The sequence below is a fragment of the Sorex fumeus genome, unplaced genomic scaffold (genome assembly GCF_029834395.1).
Source record: "Sorex fumeus unplaced genomic scaffold, SorFum_2.1 ptg000157l, whole genome shotgun sequence".
In the NCBI taxonomy this organism is placed as follows: Eukaryota; Metazoa; Chordata; class Mammalia; order Eulipotyphla; family Soricidae; genus Sorex; species Sorex fumeus.
Window position 1 is genome coordinate 2455495 of NW_026606214.1, and position 23911 is coordinate 2479405.

General features: G+C 42.5%; 1 protein-coding gene across 3 annotated transcripts in view; it reads left to right on the top strand.

The window, feature by feature from the left end:
- The window catches only part of RAB28 (RAB28, member RAS oncogene family), an 82059-nt gene that overhangs the window by 15782 nt on the left and 42366 nt on the right, over nucleotides 1-23911 (top strand). For all 3 annotated transcript variants that reach the window (XM_056107300.1, XM_056107299.1, XM_056107298.1), the window contains exon 4: nucleotides 11220-11349. In XM_056107300.1, coding sequence (XP_055963275.1) covers nucleotides 11220-11349 — 130 coding nt within the window. The remainder of the gene's footprint in view (nucleotides 1-11219; nucleotides 11350-23911) is intronic.

Genomic DNA, 23911 nt, shown 5'->3' on the forward strand with positions numbered 1-23911 from the left:
CAAAGGAGAATACAGTTGCCTATAGTTACTTTTGTTAAAATATATGTGGATTTGATTTTTAGGTCAGAGAAGCTCTATGTTATTCATTACCATAATTTGGGGGAATATTACTTTTCAGATTCAGAGTTTTTAGACCTAGCTAATGACATTTTAATAAATGTCATGGTCACAGTCACGGTCCTCCCGTTGTTCATCGATTTGCTCGAGTGGGCCCAGTAACATCTCCATTGTGAGACTTGTTGTTACTGTGTTTGGCATATCGAATACGTCACAGGTAGCTTGCCAGGCTCTGCCGTGCGGGCAAGATACTCTCGGTAGCTTGCCTGGCTCTCCGAGAGGGGCGGAGGAATCGACCATATACATATTAAAGTTTACCTATACTGTTTGTAGGGTAGTACATGACTTATTACCCCTGTCAGGGATACTTTGGATTTTATTAAATATGCTACAAGTCTGTAACAAGACCTCTATGATAAGCTGTTTGGGGGGGATATCAGTTTAATGGAGGGGTTTGAGTAGTTCTATATTCTCTAACTTATGTATTGTATATAGAAAGAATTATTTCATGCATTATTAAGGCTGTAAGTTTGTGAATCTTTTGTAAGTTTGTGAATCTTTTGTAACTGGTTCAATCACCTTAACATCCAGGAAGAACCTTTACTGTAGGTAGGTTGAGAATTTTCTTACCGAGTTCTTTCACTTTTCTTCACTTTTTTCTCACCAACAGTATTAAAAGTCCATCGAACAGTATCGGTTGAGATGACTTGAATTGACACCCAAGAAAGGGAGTTCTTTTGACGAGTGCTGCTCTGAGAATTGAAGTATGCCCCAGTTAAATTTTAAGATGTGACATTGCCTTACATTTCTCTTGGAGTCTTGGAAAAGATGTTCTGGGCTATTTTTCCTCGTGGTCAGGAGCAAACACACAGAGCTAGTGTTTAGTGCCCGGTAACCTGCGGCTCGCAGAGGCTACTCGCAAACCTCAGGGAAGCACTGGCTGTTTCGTTTTTGTAGTTCTTTCCACCCTGGAATCTAAGTGGTTTGCAAACACTGCCCCACTGAGCGTCAGCCCAGCGAAGCGCAGTCATCTGTGAGGTGGAACATAACCGCTGTTGTGCGGGCGCCCGGAAGAGGTCGGGCCGGCGGGAGCGAGCGCATCTCCCGGCTGGACGCCCGGACCGAGGACAGCGACCCGGGGACGTTTGCCAGCTTTTGCAGGATCGCGTTCACAGGCATCTCAGCTTCCGTGTTTAACAAGTGCACACTGTCCCGGCGCTGTATAATCTCCGCGATTTGGCTTCTGGAGTTCAAACCCCAAACCCTTGGTTTGCCAGGAGGCCAGGGGCAGCCTGCGCCTCGCAGAACCCCTTTGCGTTTCTCAGCAGCTGGTGCGCGTGTGCACGGCGCTGGCCAGCGTTTAGAGCTGACCCTCCGCAGGGCCCCCCCCAGACGGGTGCGACGTGTGGTTGTCGCTGTTGGTGTCCCGAAAGCTGCTGTCGGTTGCCTTTGCGAGTAGCATTTGCGACATTCGTGCCCACTCCATCTGGTGATGGTGAAGTAGATGATAGCAGTGCTATGTCATGGACCTTTCTGGAATAGGTACTAAAAGCCCTGAGGTCTTCAGTGAGGGGATCTGGTAAGGTCTTCTGAGAATCCCTAAGCGGGCAAAGTGCAGGGATGGCACAGAGAATGGAAGGACTTTGTTGGAGAAACCAGGCTGATGGAAAGATTTCTCTTCTTTTCCTTTTTTTTTTTTTTATCTATTTAAAAATTTTTTTTTCCGACTTACAAACTTTTGTGATTATGTTTCAGTCTTACAGTGACTGAGCACACATCCCTCCACCAGTGCCCATTCTCCACCACCAATGTTCCCAGTATCCCTCCCGGCACCCCATCCTCTCCCTCCCCCTGCCTCTGTGGCAGGGAGTTTCCCTTTTACTCTCTCTCCTTTTGGGTGTTATGGTTTGCAATACAGGTACTAAGTGGTCATCATGTTTGGTCCATAGATGGGAGGATTTCTGAAACTCGCAGTCAGGTTTCCGAAAGTCATGGAGCAGGGGAACATCCTGGGAAAGGGCTGCCCAGGGTTGTGTGGGAATAAAGACACAGGAGACTAGGAATGGCAGGTGAAAGCCGGGGTCAGTGACGTAGTGGGTGTGGATAGCCACGAGATGGCTAAGAAAATTCCTTAGTGGTCCCTATTAGATTTTTCTGTAATTTTAGTGGCCACTGAGATTTGCTGCTTTTCTGAGGGATGATGTTTTCTCTTGATGAGAAGGTTCCAATAATTTTCCTGAAGGCGTCAGATCTGTGATTGATGGACGGGGAAGGCACCCGGTCCTGAGTCCTTTATCTGCCCTGAGAGAGCCGGACACTCACTGCTCTGGGCCTGCTTCTGGTGCAGAGAGGCTGTGGGAGTCAGTCGCTGCTGTGGCCGTGGGCTTCTGAGAGAATCAGTCCCTTTCATCTGTGTTATCACAGATTTCTCCAAAGAATTTTCATATCATTCCTTATCTCTGACATCAATTGTGATTGTCCTGCATTCATTTTTAAAAAGTGTTGAAAAGAGTGTGAATGACAGTGTAGGGCTATAGTGTGACTGTACCCCACCCAGCGCCAAAGTGCCAGAACCCTCCACTGCAGTCTGGGCGACGCTCTTAGTGTCCCCACCCCCATGGTGGCCACAAATTCGAGGTCAGAGTTGAGGTTTGTTTCCATTGAACATCATTTTTCCCTCTGTTTCTTTCATGGGACAGACATTGTCCCTTCCTGCCCTTCTTACCCACTCACGCATCACTGACCCTCTCATTTCCTTTGTGTTACAGCAAAAGGCAGGATTTCTGAGCATCTGACTGAAACACCCCTGTGGGCGCATCCCACATACTCTCCACTCAGCTGCCACTGGGCACGTTCACTGGTGTCACATCTGACTATTGCAAATTGTACTTAATGAGCACAACTGTGCATAGATCTTTTGGAAATGGTATTTTATGTTCTTTGAATGTTTAGGAGCAGCAGAGTTTCTGAATCATATGGTAGTTCGTTTCCTTCCTTCCTTCCTTCCTTCCTTCCTTCCTTCCTTCCTTCCTTCCTTTCCTGTCCATGTTGTTTTCCACTGAAGTGGAATCAGTTGCATTTCTCTCAGCACACCCCCCTGCTGCCTTTTCTGGTGCAGGCCATGCTCGCTGGTGTGGGGTGGTGGCTCATGGCCATTTTCTTTCTTTTTTTTTTTTTTATTAGTGAAACACCATGAGGTACAGTTGTAGACTTACAAGTTGTTGTGCTTCGGTTTCAGTTATACAATGATCGAGTACCCATCCCACCACTGGTGCCCATTCTCCACCCCCATCAATCCCAGCATCCCTCCCACCCCCCATCCCCCATCCCACCCTGCTTCTGTGGCAGGGCACTCCCTTTTGTTCTATCTCTCCTTTTGGGTGCTGTGGTCTGCAGAAGAGACATTGAGTGGCAATCATGTTCGGTCCATAGACTACTTTCAGCAGGCATCTCCCATCCTGGGCAGATCTTCCCAGCACCCTTTATTTGGTGCTCCCTTCTGTATCTGAGCTGCCTTTACCCCTAGAGTTTACGGCTGGCCTCGAAGCCATGGAGTGAACAACCTGGTATTTATCACAGCTGTTCTTGGGTGTTAGTCTCTTATTTTGTTACTTTATGTTACCCAGATGAATGCAATCTTTTCTTTGTCTGTCCCTCTCTTTCTGACTCATTTCGCTTAGCATAACATTTTCCATATAGTACCACTTGTATGTAAATTTCATGACTTCATTTTTTCTAACTGCTACATAGTACTCCATTGTGTAGATGTACCAAAGTTTCTTTAACCAGTCATCTGTACTCGGGCACTCAGGTTTTTTCCATATTCTAGCCATTGTAAACAGTGCTGCAATGAACAAACAAGTGCAGATATCACTTCGACTATACTTTTTAGCCTCTCCAGGGTATATTCCCAGGAGTGGTATTGCTGGGTCAAATGGGAGCTCAATTTCTAATTTTTTGAGAGTTGTCCTTACTGTTTTCCAAAAGGAACCAGTCGGCATTCCCACCAGCAGTGAAGGAGGGTCCCTTTCTCACCACATCTGCGCCAACACACGTTTGCTTTTCTTTTGGATGTGGGCCAGTCTCTGTGGTGTGAAATGATATCTCATTGTTGTTTTGATCTGTATCTCCCTGATGATTAATGATGTAGAGCATTTTCTCATGTGCCTTTTAGCCATTCGGATTTCTTCTTCGAGAAAGTCACTACTCATTTTGTTGTCCCACTTTTTGATGGGGTTGGATGATTTCTTCTTGTGGTGTTCAAACAGTACTTTGTATATCCTTGATATCAACCCCTTGTCGGATGTGTATTTGGAGAATATCCTTTCCCATTCTGTAGATTGTCTTTGTATTTTGATCACTGTTTCTTTGGAGGTGCAGAAGCTTCTTAGTTTAAGATAGTCCCATTTGTCTATCTCTGTTTTCACTTGCTTGGCCAGTGGCATGACATCTTTGAAGATACCATTAGCTTCAATGTCATGGAGGGTTTTGCCAACTTTGTCTTCAATGTACCTTATGGATTCCGGTCTGATGTTGAGGTCTTTAATCCATTTTGATCTTACTTTTGTACATGGTGTTAGGCAGAGATCTAAGCCCAGTTTATTGCATGTAGTTGTCCAATTTTGCCAGCACCATTTGTTAAAAGGGCTTTCCTTTCTTCACTTCGCATTTCTTGCCCCTTTATCAAAGATTAGATGATCATATGTTTGAGGGGAGATGTCAGTATATTCAACCCTGTTCCATAGGTCTGCAGCTCTGCCTTTGTTCCAGTACCATGCTGTTTTAATTATTACTGCTTTGAAGTAGAGTTTGAGGTTCAGAAGGTTAATTCCTCCTATTTTCTTTTTCTCAAGAACTGCTTTAGCTATTCGAGGGGGCTTATTGTTCCATATAAATTTCAGGAGTGTTTGCTCCATTTCTTTGAAGAATGTCATGGGTATCCTAATAGGGATCACATTGAATTTGTACAGTGCTTTGGGAAGTATTGCCATTTTGGCAATATTAATTCTCCCGATCCATGAACAGGGGATATTTTTCCATTTCCTCGTGTCCTCTTTTATTTCAAGAAGCAGTGTTTTGTAGTTTTCTTTGTACAGGTCCTTTACTTCCTTAGTTAAACTAATTCCTAGGTAGTTGATTTTCTGACGTACAATTGTGAATGGGATTTTTTTCCTTTATGTCATTTTCTTCTCTCTCACTATTTGCATATAGGAATGCCTCATGGCCATTTTCACCCGCATTTTTCTGACAGTGATGAGCAGCGTTTTTCTGTGCTTGTTGGCTGTCTGTTTGCCCTCTCTGGTGAAGTGTTTGCTCTTCTTTCTTGGTATTTTGATGGAAGTTTTTCTTTTTGTTGTTGTTGTTTTGTGAGTACTTTCTGTTGTTTAGATACAGCCTTTTATCAGATATACGGAATGTAAATATTTTCTCCCATTCAAGTTGCTTTTTGTTTGAACGATGGTTTTTTTCACAGTGTAGAAACTTTTTAGATGTGTTTTGATCCCATTTATTTAATTTTTCTTTTTTTGTCTTGCCCTTGAATTTGAGTTCCTGAGAACATCATGGAAACTAGTGTCATGGGGTATTTTGCCTGTGTTTTTTTTTTTCCCATGTATTTTGTGGATTGAATTCAACTTTTACGTTTATTATTACTATTAAATATTATTGTTTTTGGTTTGGGCCATACCTGGTGATATTCAGGGGCTATTCCTGAATAGGCTCTCCATTCAGGAGTTACTCCTTGCTAGACTCTGGGGATCAAACTGTAGTCACGGTCACGGTCCTCCTGTTGTTCATCGATTTGCTCGAGCAGGCCCAGTAACATCTCCATCGTGAGACTTGTTGTTACTGTGTTTGGCATATTGAATACGTCATGAGTAGCTTGCCAGGCTTTGCTGTGTGGGCGAGATACTCTCGGTAGCTTGCTGGGCTCTCCAAGAGGGGCAGAGGAATTGAACCCGGCTCAGCCAGGCCGGCTGCACACAAGGCAAACGCCCTACCGCTGTGCTATCGCTCTAGCCCCAAACTGTAGTAAATTTCATGAAATGTTTTGTCAGATAACAAAAGTCAGATCTGAGTGGAAAACATTTCTCAAATTATGGAATTATGTATGTATTCTTATGTAAAGAATTTTACAAGGATCTGCATAATACATAGAACGCTGATGCTGTTCAGGTATCTGATGCAGTTTAGGATGACCACCTGTTAGCTTTTGTGGTTTGGATGTACCAAGTCACTTCACCTTCAGCTCCAAAGTGTCCACCAGGACCCTCCCTCACTGTCCTTCCATCATTATGAGGATGCCTCTTTTTTTCCCTCCAGTTTTTCCTTCTTTCTTTTCTCAAGTTGTGATCTCGCCAGGGCCTCGCACGGGGTGGCGGTGCCCACGCTGCTGCCCACAGTGCTCAGGGAATCCACCTCTCTTTGCTTGCAGAATCTGCCCGTGTGCTGGCCAGGATTTCCTCCAGGACCTCTCCCCAACTTGATGCCTGCAGCTGAGGACTGTGGGGCTTGCAAGACGTGTTTCTACTTCTTTGTATCCCCTTTTGTCTCTTTCAGTAGGGAGAGGTCATTTTCTTTGCATTTGTCACCCCTTTCATTAAGTTGATTCCCAGGTACTTGATTTTTGGAGGCGCGACTCTAGACGGTATTGCTTCTTAAATTTCTCTCTCTTCTTTTTCATTATTTGCAACTAGGAAAGCCTTGATTCCTAGATGTGGATTTTGTAGTACTGTCCAAGTCTGTTGCTTCTAGGAGCTTCTTTGTGGAGTCTTTAGGTTTTTCTACCCCATGTCCTTTTGAGTAATAGTGGTGTGAGAGCACATTCTTCCCTTATGCCTGATTTTTCTGGAAAAGCTTTTGTTTTTTGCAGTTGAGCATGGTGTTAACTGTTATATGTGGCCTGTACTTTATTGAGGTAAATCCTCCGTTTTATTGATTTTTTTTTTTTTAAATCACAAACGGACACTGAATCTTGCCAAAAGCTTCTCTAGTCCTATTGACGTGATCATACTGTTTTAATCTTACCTTTTTAAGAATGTGGTATATTAGGTGAGTTGATTTGTATGTCAGAATAAATCTCTCCTGTCATGGTATGCCATCCTCTTAATGTGTTAGTAGTTTGGTTTGCTAAGGTTCTGCTTTCAGTATCTTTCTGCTTTGATATCAGCATAATGACTGCCAACTATGATCTCGATCAGTTCTATTTAATTTTTGTTCTGTAGACTTAGTATAAGAGATGTTTGACTGGAGCGGTAGTACAGTGGGTAGGGCTCGTTCCTTGCACCCGCTGTCCTGGGTTCGATCCTTGAGCCCCATATGGTTCCCAACCTTGCCAGGAGTGATCCCTGAGTGCAGTCAGGAGTAAAACCTGAACACCACTGGGTGTGGTCCCTAACCTCTCCCACCCCCCAAAAAAGAATATTGGCAGTGCTTTATGTATATGTGTTAGACATCTATGTAAATCAATGCAGTTTTTTCTTATGTAGATCTTTACCCAATTTGAGACGAAGACTTCACATATCAATTAAAAATGTTCCACAAATACTATTTTAAAATGTATCGGGCTGGAGCGATAGCACAGCGGGTAGGGTGTTCGCCTTACAAGCGGCCAACATGGCTGACCCGAGTTCGATTCCTCTGCCCCTCTCGGAGAGCCCGGCAAGCTACCGAGAGTATTCGATATGCCAGGCTGACTCTACTTGCCATTAATTTTAAGTGTATAAACTATCTCAGAATTCTTTAAAAAATTTTTTTTACTCATAATAATAGTAATAATTGAAAAATTTCAGCTGCTGTGTAGAATGTTAGGTTTTAAATAAGTCTGCTTCACTTAAATATTTAGCCATTACAACTATTTTAAAGGTATGGTGCATTATAAAAGCATTGCCCTGAAATGCAGCCCAGAGCAGCTTGACTTCGGCAGTGCCCTTAGAATGTGAGGTCTTGTATCACCCATCTCAGCCAAATGGGGCTTGGTAGGTTGATGATTAACTTCAGGGGTCAGTTCTAGGCCATATTCTTAATAATCTTAATTTAATATTTCAAAAAGTCCTGTCTTGGACATTCTATTTGGAACAGCTAGGAAGACAAAATAGAAGCCTAAATTATCAAAATGACTCAGACAAACAAGGGTGTGCGAAAAGAGGGAAATATATATATATATATATACACACATACACATATATATATACACACACATATATACTTTTATATATATTTCATGTATATACATATATATACATAAATGTGTATATATATCATCAGTAATCTAATTTGAGGTAAATATCTTGACATCTAGCAATTCTAAGTGACAAGGTTCAGTGTGGATTAGTGAAAGAACATGTATTAGAAGATCAAATAGATTCTTTTGAAAAGTCTCCATATTGTTTTCCAGAGTCTGGGCCAGGAAGCATTCCGACCATAGTCAGAGTGCCTGTCTCATTGCATCTCTGCCCATACTGGTTGTTTCCATTTTTTTTCTTTAATATTTGCCATTCTCAGTGGTGTAAGGTTATACCTCATTGTCATTTTGACTTATATTTCCCTGACAATAAGTGATAGTAAACACTTTTTTATATGCCCCCTGGCCATCTGTATGTCATCTTTTGGTTATTCCCCATTTTTGGTGGGATTGTTGAGTTTTTGTTGTTGTGCTTTCTATATCTTGGCTACTAGCTTTTAGTCCAACTTATTGTATGCAGATATTTTATCTCATTCCATGGAACATCTTTTTAATTTGGCTCAAGTTTCTTTTGAGATGGAGACATTTTAAAATTTGATGTAGTCCCATTTGTTTGTTTTTGCTATCTTTGCCAATGAAGCAAATCATCGACCACACCTCTTGGTACAATAACCAGGGGAAGGAAACAACCCAGGTGTCCAAGGACAGATGAATGGATAAAGAAATTGTGGTATATATAAGCACTGGAATATTAAGCAGATGTAAGAAAAATGACATCGTGATTCACTGCAGAGTGACTGGAACTGGAGAGTATCATGTTAAGTGAAGTAAGTCTAAAGGAGAAGAACGAATACCAGACGATCTTACTCACCTGTGGAGTATAAAGAATAGATAGTATTAAGCAGCAACAAACTTTTGACTGTGGATGAAAAGATAGATGAATAAACAGGAATGAATGGGAGGAATAAAGATTGTAGCAGAGGGGGCTAAGGACAGTGTTGGGGGGTGATGGGCTCCTGGAGGGGATGTAGAGAAACTAACTTTGTGTAACCATGTTACATACGGTGTAATATAAAAACCAAAAGCCAGACAAATTTTGACTCATTAGAGAAACTCAAATTTAAATCCAGATTTATAAATTATTCAAACTCAAATATGAAAAACAAAGGTGCACAATGCATTACTTAGTTTTGTTACCAGTACCCTGGAGGTTGTTTGTATCTGGTGTGGAGATACTCTGTAGCATTGTCCTGTCTAATTCTCTTTTTACTGAAAGGCCTTTGATGCTTGAAAGTGAACTCATGGCAGTATTTACATTGCAGGGGTTTATCGTGATACAGCACACCACATAGCAATCTCCCTCCACTACCCCAACCTGTTGGAATTAGCTCATCTGTATGTAGCAGCCAGTCATTGCTGTGAACTTTGGCATTGCCTACTTTTCTGCTTGCTGCGTGACTGCAGGAAGACTCTGAATTCCTCAGCATTTGGAATTTCCCATCCCTGGCACCGGAAACAGTGCTTGGCATCCACTTGGCAGACAGATGCTTAGAGACTGAATGAGTGGACTTTTTATACATATTCACCCAGACCTTGTCTCCGATCTTTGCTTCATCAGTAATCTGGCTTTGTGGCCTTAGTCTTTGGTTCAATGAAGATAGCCCTGAATGATCATGTGAGCGTTCATGAAAGGATTTAGATTTCTGTCTGGTCTATAGGCAGGTACCAAAAATAGTGCACACTTAGGGTTCTGACTTGGAGGAGAGAGACATAAATACTGTGAGGACCCAGACTGCTGTGTGTAGGGCTTTGTATTAAGTGTTTTACCACAGACTGGATGGGAATCAAAAATGTGGCTCCGTTGTTTTTGTGTGTCCGACTTCTGCCCACACAAAACAGTGGTACATATTAGAAGGAATCTGATATATAAGCGGCAAGAAGCAACCCCTTTGTTATATTTGGCTTGGTTCAGCCTCTTATTACAGTATCATGTCCAGTTGTACGTTCTCATTTTAAAGAGTATTTTATAAAACTGCGTGTAGGGTGTGCTGGGAAGAAACAACAACTGTGATTAAAAAAGAATCGAAATTGGTCCTTTGAGGACAGTTTAAGGAATTGAGTTTATTTGTTCTGGAAAAGAGATGGTAACATAGTTAGTCCACTCTCAGGCACATGAAGGGTTATTTTAAGGAGGATATTCTCATGTTGTTCTGTTAATACACAGAGGCCCAACAGAGGAAATTGACTTACTTCATTCAAAGAAAATTGTGTTAAACACTGAAATTGACTATCAAGGGATGTATGGAATCTTCATTTTTGGAAACATTTTAAAAGAGCAGCAGCAGATGGTTACTTATTGAAAGGTTTAAATGTTTGACCTCATAAGTAACAGGCAGGATTTTCCCCAACATTGCACAATAGTAGCACTGTGGCACTGTCCTCCCGTTGTTCATGGATTTGCTCCAGCGGGCCCAGTAATGTCTCCATTGTGAGACTTGTTGTTACTGTGTTTGGCCTATCGAATACTTCATGGGGAGCTTTCCAGGCTTTGCCGTGCTGGAGAGATACTCTCAGTAGCTTGCCCGGCTCTCCGAGAGGGGCAGAGGAACTGAACCTGGGTTGGCCAGGTCAGCTGTGTGCAAGGCAAACACCCTACTGCTGTGGTATCGCTCCAGCCTTGCACGATAATATTTCTTGTATTTAATTTACCAAATGTATTTCCCAAGCACATATCCCAGGTACCATACTGGGAAGCCAATTATAAATTGATAATATTGCTATTTTGTTTCCTTTGCATCTTCACTGTCAGATTATCATGAATGAAGACATTTAGGATTTTTATCGTGCTAGAAATTAATTTCTTTGACGTTATCTTACATATGTGAAACAGCCCATATTTGTATTTTTCACCCTGCTGGGCATATCAGATTTTCCTGGAGATCATTCACCCGCTGTAAATATCCTTTAACTCTTTTGGCAGGGAGTCATCCTTGTGTATGATATTACAAATTCTCAAAGTTTTGAGAATCTCGAGGACTGGTACACGGTGGTGAAGAAGGTGAGCGAGGAGTCGGAGACGCAGCCGCTTGTTGCCTTGGTGGGCAATAAAAGTAAGTCCCCAGGACCAGCTCATCGCGACTAGGTATACTCTGCCTTCCTAAAAGCTTTTATTCCTAAAGAGTTGACATTGATAAGAGAAACAGGTGCAGCTTTCTGGAGCAAGTGAGTTGCTAAAGTAGAAAGTTCTTCGTGCAGTGCACAGCACCGTTTCAGCTTTCTTTGCTGTGTGGCATTTTTCTCGAGAGGTAAGTTCTGCTCCGACAGTGTGTGTTTTGGCTTCCTGCATCTAAAGTCTATAAGGAAGCATTGTGGACACTTAAGAATGGCAACACAGCTGCAGAGCAACCCAGCCCTTCCCCAGAGGTTCCGGAAGAGTGTTTTTCACTTGGGGAGCCCCGTTCTAGGGAAGTACTGTCCGGGAAAGGAATTCTGTCTCTCAACAACTTCCTTTACTGGATTTTTGACATTTGGTCTGAGTTGTGTGTATATGTACATATTTATATATGTCTACAACATGCACACATAGATACATGTACAAATAATAAATACATTAAAATATATACCAAAATATATATTGCACATATATAATATATATGTGTAATATATATATTTTTGAGACTAGTAGGGGAGGAATAAATGTGTAAAAGTGAGGCTTAAGTAACTTGAGATGTTTCTTGGAATGTGGTGTAGAGCAGGGTTTCCCAGTCTATTTCCCTGCTGGCCCCCGACCCCCTTTCCTTCCTGCCCTCCCCTCCCCTTTGAAATATATTGGGGGTCCTCTCTCTGGTTGAGAAACTCTGGTATAGAGCAAGTAAACATCCTAGGCTGAATTCAGTGTTGGGCTGTTATGTGGTTTCTAGGGTGCAGTTACCTGAAAAAGGAGGCCTTAGTCAGAGCTTTCAAACATGCAATGGATTATGATATGATCTAATTTTCTGAAAGTTTTTTTGGTCAGAAAAAAGAGAAAATGAATTTAAATTATACCATGGAGGGTTAGATCTGAACTGTTTCCTGATTGTAGGCATTGCAGAGCAATACCCAAGTACACTACCAAGAGAATTATCTTCTCCAAGGGTCAGGCCATTTTTGGTCTGTAATTGTTTAGGAAATAGTGCTTCCTGAAGGACCAAACCAAGATTTCTTCATTATGTGGTTTTGCACGCTTAAATGAAGATTTAATAAACCCAAACCTTACTTTCAAACCATTAAAAAGCAGTCAAAGAGTTAAAGGTACAGTTATTATCCTGCATTATAGAAAATATAGTGTTGCATATCACACAGTGATGACTTGGGTAGAATATACAGGATTTTGTTTTAAATATGAGTTAAATTCTTCTCATCCGTTTGTAATTTGAATTGAGTGGATCAGATGCTTTCCAATTCCTTCAGCTCCTCTGATGCAGAGCATAAGTTTAGATGAGATGAGGCTCATGTTCTGAGTCCAGCCTTTTGTTTTATGAGACCATTTCTTAATTGAAATGTTGCAAACGCATTGGCTTATCATATGGTCAAATTTGTGCTTTATTGCAGGTTTTTCATCACCTTTTGGGAAATGACAGAGTAGGGGAAGGATGGTGGCTGGGATTTGTTTTCATTTCTTTCAGGATATAATCTCACTACATTCTGAGTAAGGTGGAGTGGTACCTAATTATATACACTGTGGATGTGTTTATATGATCATCTGAGCATCCCCTATTGGTCTTTGTCAGAGACAGGACATCACACTGGATGGGCACTGGGGCAGTGCTGTGGGGCCATTTCCAGGTTTTAAAAATAAATCTTTAAGTTATATTCATTTATGCAAAGAATTACACAGAATTACATTTGAGAGTTAATAACAAAAGTCGAGTTTTTTTTTTTTTTGCTTAGCTGCAAGCTCTTGTATGGATTTGTAATAGTCTTAGAATGAGATCATATGATAAAATATACAGTCACACAGAAAGCTACGTATTTAAAATGCAGAGGTTAAATACTAACATTTTCCTAGATATTATTTACTGCATAATGTAATACTGGCTTTATTTCATACATAATGAAAGTTCTTACACTTTGTATTTCAAAGTTTTTGTTACATTAGTATAGTAATATGTATTCATTTTCTATTTTTTCAGATACAGTTATGCTCTAAAGCAGGGAAATCATCAAATTTTTTTATTAGAGATAAATCATTCGTTAAAGATAAATCAGTGTGAAATAGGGTGGGAAAGCCTCTAAATGAGAGGATTATGTTTATTATCTAACATAAGCATCTCCAGTCTAAATGTGCTCTTTCTTACTCCTTATTGTATCCAGTTCTTTGTAACATAAACAGAAAGTATTATGTTGAATTTATGTGTGTGTTGTGAAAATATTGGCAGTAACAGCCGACTTTTAGCCCAAGTTGAGTAGGAGAGAAGAAAAATCCAATATAAAGTGTGTGTGTGTGTGTGTGTGTGTGTGTATGTGAGTGTATATATGTATATGTGTGCTTGCATGAAAATATTTCATGCCAGGAATTGTATAATCAGTTTTGAAATTAATTGCTTTTTATTGTTACAGTAAATTCTCATTCACTTGGATTGAGAACAATCTTATAAAGAATGAATTATGGGTTCATATTTTAATGAGAAATTGGGTTTGATTGTGTTTAAAAGAGTAGAGGAGGTTCATGAAATGGCTAGTTAGAGGAACGGGCATGCATTGATGAAATAGACAAAATAGGCAATTAGTAAATTATACTAGAATATGGTATGTAAAGGGTCTATGCAACTTAAAAAAATTCTCTATTCTGATACTAGTTAGTGTTCTTACATAGTACAGAGGTTTTTAGGTCTGTGGGTGTTACTCAGTAGTAGAGTACTTGCCCTGTTTGTGTGACATGCTGGGTTTAATTCCTTACACTGCAAAAAAAAAAAGAAAAAGAAAAGAGGAAAGGTTTTACAATGAAATGTTGAGGCCGGAGTGATAGTACAGAAGGTAGGATGCTTGCTTTGCATGTGGCTGACCCGGGTTTGATTCCTGGTACCATATATAGCCCCTGCAAGTCCTTCCAGGAGTGATCCCTGAGTGCAGAGCCAGGAGTAAGTCCTAAGTGTGGCCTCAAATTAACCCCCCCCCCCCCAAAAAAAATGATGTATTGAGTTCTGGTTAAGATTATAGGACAGTCACTTTAACATGCGAATATGTTCTGTTGGCAGAGCCTGGCAAGCTACCAGTGGCATATTCAATATGCCAAAAACAGTAGCAATAATGGGTCTCATTCCCCTGATCCTGAAAGAGCCTCCAAAATGGCAGCTTTGGGAAAGACGAGTAAGGCTGCTAAAATCTCAGGGCAGGGATGAATGGAGATGTTACTGGCGCCTGCTGGAGTAAATTGCTGAACAACGGGATGACAGTGATACAGTGAATAAGTTCTATATAGTCTTTGCTAATATGCCTACTTTCTTCACTAAACAATAGTGTAATATGAGATAACTTACTTAACATCTTCTTATTCAAACTTTTTTTTTTTTGGTGGGGGGCAGTTGGCTGTGATCAAGGGGCTATGTTTGTGGTTGACCTTGGCGGGGCCAAGGGACCCTGTGTGCTGGGGATGAGCCCAGGCATCCTGCGGTGAATATGTGTGCTCTCGCCTTATAATCCTTTCAGCTTAGGTTTACCTTATCTGGAAACAAATGTCTGAAAGAAATTGTGTAAAATTAAAGATTAAATGAGCTACTGTGTGAAAAGCACTTAGCACTTGGCTTTAAGCATAGTATTCAGCAGTTACTTCTGAATATTCGTGATCATAATAGCCTTTATTATGATCATAATAGCTGGAGCGATAGCACAGTGGTGGGGCATTTGCCTTGCACGTGGCTGGCCCAGCTGAGCTGGGTTCGATTCCTCCGCCCCTCTCAGAGAGCCTGGCAAGCTAATGATAGTGTCTCGCCCGCATTGCAAAGCCTGGCAAGCTCCCCGTGACGTATTCGATATGCCAAACACAGTATCAACAAAGTCTCCAATGGAGACGCTACTGGGCCTGCTCGAGCAAATCCATGAACAACAGGGGGACAGTGCAACAGTGCTACAATAGCCTTTATCACTGTGAACTGGTGCCCAGAGACCCAGCTGAGCAGGCTTGCATGTGGTCTGCACTCAGGGAGCTGGGCTTGAGGGATCTGATCTCATGCCTGAGCACAGAGCCGAGTGGGCGGGGGCGGGGGCACCCTCCAACTGCCAGCACCGCCAGTATGTCTCAACACAAATGAAAACTGCTGACAGAGCTTCACTGCTGCAGATCACAAATTGCAGATTAGTAGAGTCATAATAGGTGTTTTATAAAAGTGACTTGGGGAAGTGGTTCCTAGAGATTTGTTGGCCACCATCCTATTTCATTGTTTCTCTGGTTTTGTATTTTCTTAGATTGTTCTCACACTGTATTCGGTAGGACGGTTCATTCAGCAGACATCCACGAATTTAGCTATGTGTATTCAGTTTGTAATTTCACAAAGGTTGAGCCGTAGAAGTACTTAAGGTGTGACTGGGACCTGCTAACCCAGGTCTCAGTAATTTTTTTTTTCCTCTCCCACCTAAAAATTTCTAAAAACCCAGCTGCCTTTCTTTGGCTCTGATTGTTGACATTTGTAAGTAGGCTTGTATTCAGATCTTCATGAAAGCCCTTCTTTTCTCTAGTGAGCTAAAAATAAGTCCCTGGTATTAGCTTTCAAAGAGGGAAAGAGGGCAAGTCATCTACTTAATAATCCCCGTGTTTCATGGAAATTCTGCTGAATTTAGGTCCGTGCCTGGCGCTCCCAGGAGAGTGACCCGGGCTGCAGTGCCAGCCACATCAGGACCTGGCAGCCATGAGCAACTTGGGGAGTTTGGGAGGCAGCTCCACGCACGGAGGATCTGTTCAGAGATTCTAATAGCGGGGTTCTTGTTTGAGGTCTCATGCTGCCAGCATCAGGCCTGGCCCCACGGAGCCTTAGTGAGCCTGAGCAGTCTTCATCCTGGTCAGCTTGGTTTGGGGTGGTGTGACCTCTGCCGTCTCACACAGCCACTGCCTCTCTTGTAAACTCCTCCGGTCACTCCAAGCTTTGCTCTTCCAAGTGGCCGGACCTGTTCTAGGACTCTGCTCAGGTTGCTTGCATCTCGCTGCAGGACCATCTCCTCATCTCCTCATGGTTGCCTCTTACCTGTCGTTTGGATTCTCCTCTGCAAGTTTGTCTTTTTGGACCCCTTCCTTGTGTGCCACTTAGTCCTTTTGTCATTCTATTTCTGTCATTTTATTGCCACTTGCTAAGGTTTCTTATTTCTGTTTCCCCTACTAATATCTCAGTTGTGTGAAAACTAAGGTCCTTATCTCTTAGAACTGTGCCTAAATGAATGAGTGAGTGAATACAAATATTTTCAGGAAGACTGTTGGAGTTAGAAGTGTTTATGGCCTCCCCGCACCTGCTAGGGGAAAAGGGAGCTCAGATAGAGAAGGGAGCACCAAATAAAGGGGGTTGGGAGGATCCTCCCAGGATGGGAGAAGCATGCTGAAAGTAGACTATAGACCGAACATGATTGCCACTTGGTGCCTCTTTTGCAAACCACAACACCCAAAAGGAGAGAGAGAACAAAAGGGAGTGCCCTGCCACATAGGCAGGGTGGGATGGGGGGATGAGGAGTGGAGGGCTACTGGGATCATTGGTGGTAGACAGTGGGCACTGGTGGAAGGATGGGTACTCGATCATTGTATCACTGAAACCCAAGCACAAAAATTTGTAAGTCTGCAACTATACCTCATCGTGTTTCACTAATAAAAATTTAAAAAAAAGTGTTTATGGCCTCTGAATATGTTACTGGGGGGTTGCTTTCTTTTTAAAAACACTTTTTTGGGGGGTAGTTTTCTAAAACAGTGCTCAGGAGAGCGGTGGGGGTGCGGGAAATGGTGACCTTTTGGTAGTTCACAGCCAAGTGGGCCATTGGTTCAGTGCAAAGGCCTGGGGTGCTGGGAATTCCCAGGGATACATGCCTGAGGCCCTCTGAGGCTAGACCCCACGGTGCTTCAGGACTTCCAGGGCCGCATCCAGCAGTGCTCAGGCAGTGCTCAGTGCTCCAACCACTGTACTGTGTCCTGGACAATGACGGTTTTCTCAGCAAGGAGAAATGCCTTTGTAGAATCGGAATCCTCCGGATGATCTTCAGGTCCTTCTGCTCTGCTGCATTCCTCGGTGGCGAATTACGTCAGAGAGTCGCATAGTTGGTATTTGTCCAAGTTACTTTATATTGGGTCGGATTTGAGATGAAATGTCACTGATTTATTGTCACGGTTTTAGGTTTGATCTAATCATTTAGGAGCTTTGCTTTTTTTCTGCAATGTGTGACTTTAATATTGTCATAGAAACCTATATTTTTGACTTTCAAGTTTTGAACTTTTCAGATGATTAAAAAAATCATAGTCTGCATTGAAATACAGGTGTAGTATCCCAGGGTTTGAAGGCAGGTTCAAATTAGGAAAGGAAGGAACTTCCGGTAATATTAGAATTTTTAGAGACCAACTTTAGATTCAGTCCATCTATCCAAGCACATGGCATTTTAATTTGTCATTTTGTTATTTTCTATCTCTAAGCTGCTGTGTTTTTCCTACTATCTGGTCCATCAGCTCATTTCTCCCCTGACCAGCGAACACTCTCTGTTGGATAGATTGTAAACAGAAATTAGCAGGGGCTGCTTAGGAGCTGCCCTGTCCTGATTTATCACTGCTTGGCAGAGGGGTGGTAGTTATCAGTAATTCGTACTGGGGGTAGGAATTATCACGCTCCAGAATAGAGTGGAAGGATGAATGATTTCTGCTCTTAAAAGATATTAACCAGATCCTTCTCCAAATAAAGACTAATAACTCAGATTCTTAAACAATCTTCATGACAGATGAGGGTCTCGAGAAGAGTGCATCTACACTAATTAACAGCGTGGAGTGTATATTCTTCCAAACAGTGATGGATTGTTCTCGGACTACTATCTTCCTCCAGGAAGTGATGTTTTACACCGTGAGGTTCACAGGTCACATTTTAATGGTACCCTGTAAGTTGTGTTCCCTGAACTCACTGAAAGTGTATCAGTAAAACAAGTAAATTTCAAGTTGAAAATTTTACTGTCCTCAATAAAATTATCACAGGGCTTTTAAAAGACGATTCTTTCTGCTCAGTAATAGAGCAGTATGAAGTGGGAGTTGCATGTTCGGCTTGAAAAATGTTGTGGGAATTTATACCCCTGTACTTGTTTGTCATGTGACTTTTGAATTTTTAAAAAATTCTTATTTTATCTAGAAATAGATATGTGAAACTGAAATACGTACAATGTTTGTTCCTCTTTGAAGGAGTCACAGCATCCTCTGTGTATATATTTGTCATCTACCATGTATAACAGTTAATGAGTCTATCGCGGTTATCAGTTGAAGAGGGTTATGGTTTAAAAAGTATAAACAAACCCTTGAGGGTTTCAAGAATTTATTCTTTTTATCCACTTTTTATTAAAACTTTCCCTTGCCCTTGTTAATGCTTTGATTTTTTTTGTTTCTGGTCTGTACCCAGCTATGCTCTGGGCTTGCTCCTAGCTCTGTGCTCAGGGATCAGTTCCAGTCGGAGTGCAGGGGCTCAAACCCAGATTGGCTGCGTGCAGGGCAAGAGATCTCTGTAGCCGCTATTCTATCTCTCCAGCTCTGCCTAAAAGATACTTTCATTCAGGGCCGTGGATATGGCTCTGCAGTAGAGCATTTTACTTCTTGTTGTCATTATTCTGTGGGTGTGTGCAGGGCCTCACGCTTGTTTGTACTGCTGAGATCATACCTACAGAGTCAGGGGTCCCATCTGGTATGTGGGGTGGTGCCAGGGATCTTTTTCCCTGTGAGGCTGGGCATCAATGGGTGTGACCCCCAAAGCCAAAGACTGAAAAAAAAAAAGATGAAGCCTTTAGCTTACAGTCTTGTTTTAAAGTTTGGGAAAGTGAGTGTGAGCTCAGCAAGAAATAAAAAGTTGGCTGGTGGAGGTAGGGAGAAAATCCTGAGGGCAGAGGATGCCAGAAGCCAGAGTCAAGGTATTTCAAGGAGAGGGGAGGAAGACGGTGTTCTCCAGCTGACGGCTGAATGTGACCAGGCCATGGAGATGTGTAGGGGATATTGGCAGTGACCTTGGAGAATTGGTGAAAGTGGAGTAGAATGACTCCGAGAGAGAAGGGAGGGAAAGGAGCCGCGGAAAGTGGATTGAGGTGGTGCATCTTTGCAGTGCCACCAGAATTGGGGGTCACTACTGGGGGAGCAGCAGGAGGGGTGCGGGTTGGAATTCTTGGCAGATACCCCCACAGGTGCTCTGTCAGGCGTGAGGGACAAGCAAGCGCCTGATAGGACTAAAGCATATTTCCAAAGCTCTTTGTGCTTGTGTTTCTCGAGGAAGCTCTGGATGAGCCCTTGCCATTCCTGCTCTTCTGTTTGTCCAGTTCAGTGAACGAGCATATGATGCCTGTGAGAACTCCCCCAGTTCTCAAACTCTTCATAGGGCCTGAAGGGACATGAGCAAGCAGAGGAGGGCTATATGTTTCTCACTTGATTTAACTAATATTTGCTAACTTAAGTTTTAAAAAATGGAATCACTGTGAGATAGATCCTTACAAAGCTGTTCGTGATTGGATTTCAGTCATAGAGTGTTCCAGCACCCAGCCTTCCACCAATGTACATTTTCCAGTACCAGTGTCTCCCAATTCTCTCCTATCATCTTCCCACCCCCTCAGCCTGCCTCTGTGGCACTGTCTTGCTCGCTCACCTTGTGCGTGCTCTCTCTCTCTCTCTCTCTCTCTCTCTCTCTCTCTCTCTCTCTCTCTCTCTCTCCTTCCGTCTCCTTTTGGGCATTGTCGTTTTTTGCTAATTTTTTGTTCACTAAATTATGTGATTCTTCTGAAAAAGACATTTTTGCCCCAAAGAGGAAAATGTTGCTTTGTTATTATTATCATTTTTAATAATGTAGGAGTACTGCTATTTATTCAGCCATTGATTAAGCTGTTTGAATTGGGCATGAACTTCACATTATTTTATTGTATCACCATGAGATAGAGTTACGAAGCTTCGTGTTTGAGATTCAGCCATACAATGATGGAACACCCATCCCTCCACCCCTGCACATTTTCCACCACCAATGTCCCAAGTATTACACCCCCCTCCCCCCATACACATTGCAGTTCTCACCCTGCCTCCATGGCAGACAATTTCCCCAATACTCTCTCTCTAATTTTGGGCATTAGTTTTGCTCGAATTTTCCCACCACCATTCAAGCCTACCTGCTAGGGGCAGACTCTAGATAATATATTTTCCATAGCTCATTTCGAATATCACAGGCGCTCGAGTGGCCACGATTGTAAATGTAAATTTCTAGTTTGTAAATGGTTGGGTTCCAGAGACATCTCTGTATGCACTCATCCATTTTGGGATTCAGTTGGGAGTCTCTGGGCCAGGGCTGTTGGTGTGCGAAGATGGTTCCTGGAGGCTCATTGTGGGCATAACAGTCAGTCTTCTGGGTGGGCGGGGACCTGGGGAGGGACAGCCCAGGTCCTCTGCTGCCATGCCTGGAGATTTAGTCCTGAACCTGCATACCTGGGCCTTGCTGTGAAAGCTCGTGGTCACCGGGATTCTATCTGGAGAAGGTGGGGAGACTGCACCTGCTCCATCTGGGGTGCCCGGTGATATTGGCTCCGTATGGGGCCTGGAGAGATCTCTGGCGCTGTGGTATCTTCTGGGACTTGCTGCTGTGTCTCTGAATAGGGCTGTTGGTGCGCCAAGATGGTGCTTGGAAGCAAATTGTGAGCCTGACCAGGATGTGCCTCAGTGTCTCTGGGCCAGGGCTGCTGGTGTGCTAAGATCCACAGTACAAAAGTTTCAGCACATTATATCTTGGTGAGGTCCATACTGAGACGGCTGGAGTCAGGCTTGGGGTATGGAGGCAGTTTTAGATTGTGGAAGCAAGTGGCTGCCAGGGACTCTACTTGGGCGGGGACAGGCCAACCTGCCCCCTCCAGTTTACTGGTCTGTTCAGCCATGTATGGGTCGAGCTTAACTGCGGCTTTTGATCTCTTTTGAGATTTGTTCAGGGGTCTCTGAGGCAAGGCCAATAGTAGAGCTTACAGGGTGGCGCTGGAGTTGTTTCGTGGGGGTGACTGCCAGCGCTTCCCGTGTATTGGGAAGTGGGGGGGTAGCCCATCCTGACTCTGGGTGAGCTTGTATAACTAAGCCGGAGGTGGTTTGTGGGTGTAACTCGTACATACCTAACTTTTGGCCATTTAGTTTCTTGGTAAATTTGTTCCCAAGTTGTTGGGGTCGGCCAAAGGCACAGCGGCAGTTTTGGGGTATCAGGAAGCCTGAAGGCAACATCAGGCTGCTGATTCACTTGCCCCACAGGTACAGGTTGACCTGTTGGCGGCACCATACTCCCTTGTTACTATTATCATTATTACTATTTTTGCAATTGTACAGATGTTCTGTAATTTCAACTTTTCTAGGCAGGACTTTCTGCCTTGCTCACCAGCTCAGTTGTGGGTGCACAGAGAGTGTTTGGTAAACACTTACTATGAATGATTTAGAAAAGTAATTCTCTGCCATGGTAAAAGTGTGGAACTATGGTCTTTGGTTAAAGTTGAGGGGGCTGGAGAGATAGTATAGCAGGTTGGCCTTGCACGCAGCCAACCTGGGTTCAATCCGCGACATCCCATATGGTCCCCCAAGCACTGCCAGGATTGATTCCTGAGTGCAGAGCTAAGAATAAATGTTTTTTAAAAAAGGGTAAAATTTATAAGCCAGAGATAGTCGAGGCATGCAGCCCTCACCCCTCCATCTCTGGTACCACAGGGTCGCCTGTGCCTTGTCAGGTGCAGCCTGTAACACCCAGAGTAGAGCCAGTGTGTCCTAGAAACCCCTGCCGGGCTGGCCCAGACAGCCCCAGGCAAACAGGACCCTAGAGCACTGCCTCTGGGGTCCCGTGCATTGGACTCAGCCATCGCTGGCCAAGAATGGCTAGGAGGTCCCCAGGCCTCTGCATGCTGTTTGAGAGACTCTCCTCCCCCTGGAGAAGAATTTGTATTTTTCTCTTTCACTTACAATATTTATATGATAGCAAGTGATATCAGTAACTTTAATAGAGAGTTAAGGGAACAGATTTCTAAGTCAGACCACTTAAGTTCATATAGGGGCTCACTTTTGAACTGGGCTCACTTTTGAACTATGCTAATGGTGCTTACCTTGTTTATAGCTCAATTTTGTCATCTGTAAGGTGGGGATGATAATAGCATCTACCTCATAGACAGGGCTGTAAGAATTTTATATGCGTCTATATAAATATACATTTATATATAGCTCCACAAACTTTTCCTGCAATATAGTAAGTGCTTTTGTGTGTTGGTTATTCTTTGCTTCTACAGATTCTGTCTTTTGGTTATGGGTACTGGGAAGATAGATTGATATGTATATGTGCATTTTTTTTTAAATTAGGGACTTAAGGGTCAAAAACATAAAAACTTCGTGAAATGTTTTTGAAATAAATAGTGGTTAAATTTTTGGTCAGAATTAATGTTTGGAAGCCAAGCTTAATTTATAGTTCGGGAGTATATTTTTCTGAAACGTTACTTGAATTCATTTGATGGAGGTGATATAATTTTGATATCTGATCTGCGTGGTGAAAGCTGGTGTACAGTTGCCATGAATTTTTATCACAAGTTTATTTTGCTACGCAGACTTGTGTCTAATAAAAAAAAAAGATGCTGCATGAACCATGGCTCGAGTTTGAATGTGCTTCTGTTTTTGGTTGAGGTATAAATGTTATTTCTGGCTGTGTCCTTCATACTTAGCTCTTCTTACAACAAATGGAAAGGCCTTGATTGTACCTTAGGGAATAGTTAACCCACAGTGGACATATGGTGGACAAAGCTGAGTCTAGTAAATGAAATAAAATTATAAATGGTAAACATGTGAAGGCTTACAAAGTCTGGCACCTATGAAAGATAGAGTATTGTTTGAGATTAGCAAAGTTCCTGCACCGCGAAAAATGTTTCCCTGCCTTGGCACCTTATATATGTATTTATATACTTGATTAAAAGACAAGTTCTCAACATACATATACATATTAAGCATATTTGTCTTTTTTAATTGTTTATTAACCTTCGTGATACGACTTGGATGTCAGCAATAGCGTTTGATGATCTCACATTTTTGGAAAGTTGCTGCTCATTTGATTGGGGGCAGTTAATGAGCATTAACCCAGAACAGCTCTTGGGCTTTATGGATTTGAACGTTATATGTGGTTGCACTGCTCCAGCAAAAGGTTAAGTATTAATGGAAAATGGTCACAGCCCTTTTGCTTAAAGAAAACATGTTACTTGTAAGTTTTCTTTTGATTTTGCTTTAATAGTAACGTTGAATGTCTTCATTCATTTAACCATCCATAAAGCAAATATTGTTGCACATGCAGCGGATAATAAGTCTTTTTAGGTCTACTTGTGTGGTATGTCGCGGATCATTAACTGCAAGTAACCACCTGACTCGAGGGAAGCCTGGAAGCATCATTACAGTGAAATAAGCTCTTATTTAGGTATCAGTGTAGCACATTGATTTATAGAAACGTCACCAGTTGC